At 42.2% G+C, this 9,348-nt stretch overlaps 1 protein-coding gene across 2 annotated transcripts in view; it reads right to left on the bottom strand.

Moving 5' to 3' along the window:
• Window positions 1-937: 937 nt before the first annotated feature.
• Window positions 938-9,348, bottom strand: part of LOC306978536 (cadherin-related family member 1a) — a 32,946-nt gene continuing 24,535 nt past the window's right edge. For both annotated transcript variants that reach the window (XM_079577134.1, XM_079577135.1), the window contains exons 15-17: window positions 6,498-6,726; window positions 6,169-6,423; window positions 938-1,591 (exon numbers count right to left, since the gene is read on the bottom strand). In XM_079577134.1, coding sequence (XP_079433260.1) covers window positions 1,001-1,591; window positions 6,169-6,423; window positions 6,498-6,726 — 1,075 coding nt within the window. In that variant the 3' untranslated portion in view covers window positions 938-1,000. The remainder of the gene's footprint in view (window positions 1,592-6,168; window positions 6,424-6,497; window positions 6,727-9,348) is intronic.

Below are 9,348 nucleotides of genomic sequence, written 5' to 3'. Positions count from 1 at the left end.
CTCAGGACTCGGTTTCTTTCAGCTAAACTTTTCTAAACTCACTGCACTTTGACGAAGCGAAAGCTCCACACGTCAAAGATCCTCACATGGTGTGAGCGCTCCCTCTGCCACTAATCATTTACCAAAACTGTACCAACAATGTCTAATACAGAGTGAGCGCTCACTTTTCTATAAACCATCTTGGATATTCCCGTCTCTGTAGCTGCAGTAAAGTTGTAACAACAGCACGTAAGCTCCGCCCAACAGCACGTAAGCTCCGCCTCCGGGTCTGTCGCTAACCCGGGTCTGTTGTCACGGCTTGGTTTTGCTTTTCAATTTGCCTAAAAAGTAAAGTTTCTTATTCAGTCCTGGTTTAGTTTAGCTCTGGGTTTTATGACCGGAGTAAGTCCTGGTTTAGACCTGGCTCAGTCCTGACACAGACTCTACCATCTCTATTATTTTAGTTCATAGGCTACTCCAGTTCTCGCGTCTTGTGAAGTATGAAGAGGCCTGTAAGTTATAGCTATTGCTGGGTTTCAGGTTCTAGAAAATGATGTCATCGGACCCAGCGGGGGCGGAGCCAGTTTTTCCTATTAACAGCATTACACTTTCACAAGTCGTAGCTAAAAAGCAAAATTAATTAGAAAAATGTCCATTAATATCAGTCACTGGGTCCATGATCTCTATGTACAAGACCAAAAATGTCCTCAAAAACAAAATATTTTTTCCTCTATATAATAGTATAGGCCTTTAGAATGCTGTGATGTCACCTGCAACCCAGCAATAGGACTCAATGCGGTCTGGAGAGAAAAAGAACCGAAAACTGATACCGAAATAATTTTATTTTTTCGATACCACCCCCGACCGGAGCTTTTCGGTCGGCACCAAGTAGGTACTGTTTAACGGTGCCCATCCCTACACTGTAACACGGTAAAAAGCTCTAAAAAGTCGATTTTGCGTAACACCCCCCTTTAAAATCCAAACCAGGTTCCTTTCCCCCGTGGACACAGACGATAACGCCTCAACAATAATACCCCTTGTTACTCTCAATGATCTTCTGCTCCAGTTTCATTTTCAGCTCGGACACCAACGCCGAGCTGAGGTTCCCCTCTTTGCGCCAGCTCTGCTTCCCCCTCCCGCCCCCTTTGGTCGCCAGCGCTCCGGATATGGTGGGCACCGCTCTGGGCCTGTCGCACGCCCGGCTAGCGCACGACGACGACGGCGGAGGCGGGGGCATGGGCGCGCAGGGAGGCGGCGGTCTCGCCCTGGGACTCGCCGCCCTGGCTTCGCAATCCGCCCCGGCCCCGTCCGCCTCCGCGACCAGGAACTTCTCGCCGGGACGCGTCAGCCTGAAGAGCGGCATTTGGAGCTTCCACGTGGAGATCTGCTGAGCGTGCTGCCGCTGCTGCTGCTGGTCCTTCGGTCGCCGTTTGATGATGCGGCGGACCGGCATGATTTTGTTGGACTTGGAGTTGCGTAAAAACATGGCGGCGGACAACATGGCGGTCACACCTACCAACACGGTTATGACGCAGATTACCATACCTATAGCCTTCATGGGATTGTCCCTACTGCGTAATAAAAAGGCAGCCATAGGCCCCTTGAGGTGATCCTGCAAGAGAAGATAGATGATTAAGCATTTGGATAAAACGCTGCTAGCTAGGTTAGCATGGCGCTAGCATCATTTCGAAGCATGCAAGTAAGCCTAGGAGTTAGCGTTTGAAGCCAGTGTTAAATGAGCAAGCAATGACAGAGAATACCAATCAATGTGGCGTGTTTTGAAGAATGAAGAAACTGAATGAGTGAAATGTGGGTTTACGGGCGACACACAGACAAACCGACCTCTTTAATACTTGGTGGATTAGCCCAGGGTCTGCCAGTAGGTAAAGCTTAATCCAATGGTTTACCAATGGTTTACCAGCGACTAAAACAGTTGTTTTCATTAATTTGTGTTGCGTTTTGTTCAAACACCTGGTTGCACTTCTTTATGACTGCGAGGCTAGTGGCTGACATTGCCCACCATTGCTGCAGTATATCCATAAGTGGGCGGCAAAACAAGCTAGTTTTCCATTAGAAAGCATTGCACTTTACATACATTTTAAGCAACTGTAAAGCCTGGTTTCTAATTTTTCAACTAGATATTCCACCTGTGATAAAGCTGGGTTTGTTACAATTAAAGAAACCAGGCTGGTTTTCGTAAGGTACATTTTAGAAATCTTGTATACAAATGAGGGCCTGCCTTTGACTGACAGGCCGCTAGCATTCAAGCTAATGGCGCGGCCGCGGCTATGTTGCGAGAGTCTGTAAATCCATGATTTCCCTTTCGAAGGTGGTCATTATGGTAACCGTGGAGGAGTGAGCAAACGGAGTCTATTCATTATTATGTTTAAGGTCGCAAGCTTTTTCCTGGGAACAGTACTTTAAATATTCATCTCCAGAAAAAGTATGGTAAAACTGTCTGGGTCTATAAACAATTTTAGGGTTAACTAACACTATAATTTGTGGGGAAAATACAATATTTTGCATTATATAAGGCAAATTCATTCTTATTTGGATCCCTTTCCATTCTAGCCTGATGCTGGGTCACAACACCTTGTCCATTGAGAACCTCCCGTCTATTGACCATCGCAGCGCACTTCTTTTCAGAATGCATTAGGGGAAATCTTGAAAGCACTACTTTTTTCTCTCTGGACATTCGGACACCACGACAAAATGGCGTCACCACGATGTACTGAATAGAGTGGACATTCGGACACAGCCCCTGATACCATGGCTTGTTGCACGGTGTGGTTATGCTAGTTCCTCTGACCTGAAGTAGTGAGCGCCAGTACTTCCCGTCTGTATTCTTTTCCTATAGAGATTAGCTCAGACCTACTGGAATTATAGTCATATTTTCTAAAGATTACGTGGTGGGCAGTGAGTTCCTGGTAGATCATTTACTGTGTGTTCAAATCTTGATGTTGGATGTAACGAGTTCAGAGGAGACTCCTGTGATCATAAAGGATTGATAGTTTTTCTTGAAGCTAAAGGCTAAAATGCTATAAAAATGGAGTAAAAATAAATACCGATAAAAATGATGGTTTATATGCAGATTAGTTTATATTTGAGGCACTATTTCAAACTTTCATGCATGAAATTAATGTTAGCCTTTAGCTTCAAGACAAACTCACAGATCCTTATAAACATAGACGTCTCCTCCACTGAAATGTTTACACTGTACAGCAACTCGTTCACCTGCAGGAAGTGATCATCTACCAGGAACTCACCGTCCACCACAGAACCTTTAGGAAATGATTAATGTAAATTAATATGAACAGGAAGTACTAGCGCCCACAACTTCAGCTCAGAGGAGCTAGCGTAGCCACAACAAGCCAATTCACCAACTGTTTTAGGAGAACGAGATATTACATCCCATAGTAGTCAACAATACAACCATTCTTTACCATTTTTATTCATAGACAATGCAAAGATGGAGCAAAAAGAAAGGAAATTGGTGTGCTAGCTGCCATTCAAAACCACACAGATGTATCTGTGCCTTGTTTTTATGCCAATTCAGGGCCATGAGTTTCATCAAATTCACCCTGGAAGTTTAAACTCGGTTAAAAGCTAAATATATTACTCACTTAAATACTCAATGATTTACAAACTTTACATCCAGTTTAAGACTCATTTTCTGCTTTTCTACAAATGTGGTTGATATTTCCGGCATTGTGAACAAAAAAGAGACCCAATGTATAAAAAAAAGAACATAAAATCATATTCCCATTATCTTTTACTCTGTTACAATGTTTGCGTCTATCTAAATGTACAATCCAAAGTTCCTAACCACCAAAGGGCTAATGTCATAATGCATATACTGAGAACAATTCAATTTATATCCTTCAAAATGTGCAGCGTATAAAAATAATGTCTTTTCGCGGCTTATAAAATCCCCTTTTACAAAAAAAAAAAAGTAGTCCAGGCAGCGGATCACTTGACCCGCCGGATCACCTTGATATAGTTACTCTCCGGGTTGATGCGGGACTTTTTCACAGAGCTACAGTACAAAATGGTGGAGATGCAGATGGTCAGTAAAATGAGCGAGGTGACCATGCTGAAACAGATCCCGAACACGGTGAGGGGCCGTTTGCTCAGGCCGCGAAAGTACGTGATTATGCGACCCTTGATCTGGAACACAGCCACAGTTCACGAGACAAAGACAAGAGCGGGAGACAAGGCGAGTTACCACAGTGGAATGGACCGGGAAAATATAGATAAATAATGATGAAAATGGGAGTAAACTGAGTATGGAAAGTGGAGATTTTCAAATATCGTTGATTGACTGGACTGGGTCGATTGAGTTGTGGACGGTAAATGAAAATCTCTCCTACGATGGATCATTCCCAAGACGACTGGGAGCCTTCACAAACAAGTATAAAGGATGCCATTGGCTTGATTTCACACTTTGCTAACTTATTTTTAGATGAATAGAGTCAAAAGTCAAAAGTTTAGGAGTTTTCTGAAGCACTGATATATGCTTTTACACTTTTTCGGTGGAGTCCCTCAAGGATCAGCCTTAGGCCCTGTGCTATACATGCGTTTCCAATGACATCACGCGTAGTTCCGGTGGCCATTTTGAATCCCGAAGTAACATTATGCAGGCTAAACTAACTCATCAAAGAGGAAACAGAAAACCTTCCTCTGTGATTTTTACAGTTTTCATGTCAACAGAGTCTCAGTCTGAGTCAGTGTTTAAGCTGCTCAAGAAGTTAGCATGCTACCGGTTAGCAACTGTGAACCGCCAATGGCTTCACCACGATAAACACATGTGTGGCTCACATCTATGAACACTGGGGAATTATTACAGTAACAGCTCAGCTGAGCTGTTGAAGCTAAATGCTAACCGGTAGCATGCAAACATCTTAAACACTGACTCACTGGTTTCTACACTCTGGGTTCTTGTTTTTACTGTGATCTTGAGCAATGAGTACATAAAAATGCCACTGTCAATCAATTGCCTTTCATTTTCATCTTGAGTCGAGATATTGTTACATGTGGTAGTACTACATAGTGCTACTTTGGCATTCAAAATGGCCAACCTAACAACAATGGTCACATGACTGAAAGGCATGTATTTACTGAATTTCAATTGTGAAGATTTTTGCGAATATTTCATCAAAAAGAGGAATAAGGTGACATTTTGATTTCCAAAAGCAGATTGGATACAACAGCTACTTTTAAGCAGAAAAATGTGAAGAATTTCAGCCAAAACTGCAGTTTTGCATCTTTAATTTCTGTATTTGTATGTATGCAACAAAAATAGTTGAGAAATGTTTTTTCTTTTCTTTTTTGACTTTTAAGGCGAGACACAGCAGGTAAAAAAGCGAAACAAGATATCAAGTCGAAACCTTTGCTGTTGATTACTGATATACAGTGGGGAAAAAAAGCATTTGGTCAGTTCACGCAAAGACTGCCTATTGGATTTCAGATAAATAATTTTTTCCCCCACTGTAAATATGAAAATTAAATATTTTCTGTTATTTGTTAGAGTCAGATCTAAATTTATGGTTTTATTTTGTTACAAAGAGGGGATTTTAGTTGTCTGCTATATATAAACTGTGCCTTTAATAGCTCAATGAATTTGGCTCGGAAATGGATATTAAAAAATCTCTCTGAAAGTTTGGATTCTGTAGCAGCGACTGAAGTCGAGATGTTGTTGCAAGAGTGTCAAGAACACCTAATTTGAAAAACCCAGGCCCTAAAGCTTTGTATATTTCTCCCGTCATTAACTGCTGCTGTCTCCCAGAAAGGAAATGACTATATTTGGATTACAACGCCATCTCGGTTGCCTAATCATGTCAACAGTTGCAAATGTCTGTGCAGGAAACTGGATGGTACGGCGAGATGTTATGGTTATGTCTGACATTAAAACTAAGATGTTATGAGAGAAAACTAGCTAATACCTCAGCATTGACCACTGCATGAAAAAGCAATGTTCTCACCTGCTGTGTCTCGCCATACACTGCTAATAAATGAATTGGACGTCGTAACAAAGCTTAAAACAACCAATGTCATCCTTTAAGAAAACACAACCTCAATATGAACCAGAGCATTAGCAGCAAGCACCAGAATGTCCTAAATCTCTAAAGCATTACTATCACAGCCTATTTCTGCTACTTTTAGCCTACAGGAGCCTGGAGCATGACTTACCGCCTCTGTGATGTCTATATTGACCACGGCGGTCGTGCTGAAGGAAGGGGATCCCAAGTCTTTGGCCTGGATTACGAGAGACCACGTGCAATCCTTCTGCTGGGTGATGTTCTGGACGATCTCCATGGACTTTATGTAGGGCTTCAGGAAGATCTCTCCCGTCTCCGCGTTGATGTCGAAGGCGTTGTCGGGGTCGGCTTTCGCGATGGAGTATTCGATGACGTTATTGGGCGACTCCGCGTCGTCGTCCACGGCCTGGGGAAAGGAACAATAATTGAGAGTGAGGTTTGTTGCGTTAAAGCTCCTGAAACCAGCCTTTAATGTCTGACCTCCACTCGGACCGGAGACCCAATGATCATGGTCTTCTCCAGCAGTTTCTCGTTGAACTCCGGCGGATGGTCGTTCATGTCCATCACGCTCACGAAGACCTCGGCCAGGCTGTACTTGCCCTCGGAATCCTCCGCTTTCACGTAGAAGTTGTACTTGGACCGCACCTCGGCGTCTAAACTGGTCCAGGGCTGAGTGGTGATGAGGCCGGACGACGGGTGGATCGCAAACCTTCAACCAGAGACACGGGACCGTTAAATATTACGGAAAATACTGTAGTTCCTAGCAGATAAATATTTAAAGACCAACTAGTTTTTATTGTAAGACTCCAACAGTATTTCACTAATTCTTCAGTGGAAATGTCCTCATGATCAGAGGTGGGTAGAGTAGCCAAAATATTGAATATACGTTTTTTATTACTTTTACTCAAGTAGAAGTAAGTAGTAACCCAAATAAATGTTAAGAAAATGTTACTTGAGTACTGTGAGTAACAGTTTGAGTGAAAAATTATGATTTCCGTTTCATTTGTGACAGAAATAATGACAAAATAAAACTTGTAGTGATGTGTAAATCCTAATATTTCCAAAGAAAATGCCATAAAAATGCATTTCTAAAGAAAAAGGGGCAGGAAACACAAACTTCATGCAGTATTTTATGTCGACTTGAAGCCTTTTTTTTTTTTCTTTTTTACTTCATTACAATAGAAGTAAAAAGTACTGAGGCCTTGGGTGGTGGTCCCCAGATGATATCAAGATGAAATAAAGAGAAAAATGCTACAGTTTTAGTATATTTTTGAGTGTAAAACATCATATAGTTTGTGAAATCCATTCAAATAGTCAAAGCAAACGGATTCAATACATAAACTTCGTAACGTTCATTGTGTCTACTTGTGTTCTAGTATCACTTTTTAGGTTCGTTTTGTCAGACACTAAGGTTAGAGATGTTAAAGATCTTTTACCTTGATTTTAATTGCCCTTAAGTAGCTTAAGGGGCAGTAACTTCACACAATGGGGGTCCCGAGTTGTTAACGTGTCTATTTTTGGGGTCCCAACAAAAACACTTTGGGAACCCCTGTTCTAGAGGACATTTGGGACAAGGTCTTGTGTTTCTAAACGCAGACTATACAGTGGGGAAAAAGGTATTTGGCCAAAATCCAATAGAAAGTCTATGGGAAGCTGACCAAATACTTTTTTCCCCCACTGTAGCTAAAATCTATAGTCTGTGCTCCTACTGTTGCACTTAGTAGGAGCGCACTTTAAGATCTAGGCTTAGAGCTTTCAAGTAGGAGAAACAACCATGGCCAATGGCGACGTTATGTACAAGAGCCTTTTCCTCCAATCAGACTCCACGGCAAGGAAGGGGTGATGGGTTGTGGGGGTGAACATGTGTTTTTGTTTTGGTTACGTTAACGCAATTACGGCCGAGCGAGTGCAGATCCGTGCCAAAGCAGGACCGGCTGTAGCTACATCAAAACACTGTTTAGCTCACAATGGGGTTGATAAAGTTTTTAGTTTGACCTGTGAGAGCCTGTAATGCTTAAGGAAGAACACAAAGCAACGAGAGGACATGAATGTGAGCCATCAGAGACCAGAGACCGTGCTCAGTGTAATAAACCGCCTTAGACCTCTTAGTTTTTGCCTTGGTAAATTTTGCATATTTCTCTTGTTTTCTGATAATCTTTCTTCTAAATAAAAAAAAATCACTTACTCTTCAGTCTCTCATGCCTCACAAATTCACCCAAAGTCACCTCCTGTACAGCAACACAACAGGGACAAACCTTCTTCCTTGTTATGAGTCAGTGACTTTGATAGTACATCTGCACAGCGCCACCTACTGCTTATAGAGTGTGCATAAATAGGCTTTTAAACTGTGTAGAATGTATTATATTTCTCTTTCAAAGGTACAGATGCTCAAAAACACTACTTAGGTATAGCACTTATACTTTAGTGAGCTCCTGAATACGTGGAATAACAGAGGGAAAGTTTCCTGTCTGCTTTTGCCAAAAACACACAAAATACCAAACTTTTAGTTAATTTACATGTTTTATTTCACTGCTCCTTCTCCCCCTTTCTCTCTCTCTCCTTCACTTTCTCCTTCCTCTCTGTCTCTGACGCACCCGGGCTCCGCTGAACCATCTGGTGCTAAACCCAGAGCCCCGAGGCAGCCCTCAGCCAAAAATACCGTGTTCTCTCACCCCAATAACACCTCGAGGGCTGCGAGGTACAGTGCCAAACATTACTAACTCACTACAGCCATTTGAGCATCTGTCAGGCTTGTTTATAATGCAAATGGCATGACTCGCTCTGTTTTATCAATAGAAACAGATGATGATTCTCGTCAAACTGTCACTTTGCTTATGACTCTCCTTAAAGACCGACCACGTGCGGTCAGGGGAGGCAAGTCAGGCAGACTGTATAAAAACACGCTCTTTTTTTGAGGATGCTATGATTTTGATCAGTTTTGTCGTTAGAAACGGCCTAATGTTTTATTGGTTGTTGATATTGTGTAAAAATATGGAGCGGCAGCGAGCCTCCGTTGTCTCCACACACACACGCGTTTGTAATGCTGTCTTGGTTAGGACACTCATAGACATAATGTATTACCCAGACCCTAACCCTAAACCCTAACCTTAATCCTAACCCTAATCTAAACCCAATTCTAACCCTAACCCTAAAACCACATCTTGACCCTCAAACAGTCCTTTAAATAAGTGAGGACCACCCAAAATGTCCTCACTTTCCAAAAATGTCCTCACTATGTTGGTTAAAAACTCAAACTGGTCCTCACAATGTCGTAATTACAAGAAGACACACACACACACACACACACACACACACACACACACATGAAGAA

This window comes from Gobius niger, assembly GCF_951799975.1.
Source record: "Gobius niger genome assembly, chromosome: 19".
Lineage (NCBI taxonomy): Eukaryota > Metazoa > Chordata > Actinopteri > Gobiiformes > Gobiidae > Gobius > Gobius niger.
Note: the sequence above shows the minus strand (reverse complement) of the source record. Positions and strands in the feature narration are given on the sequence as shown.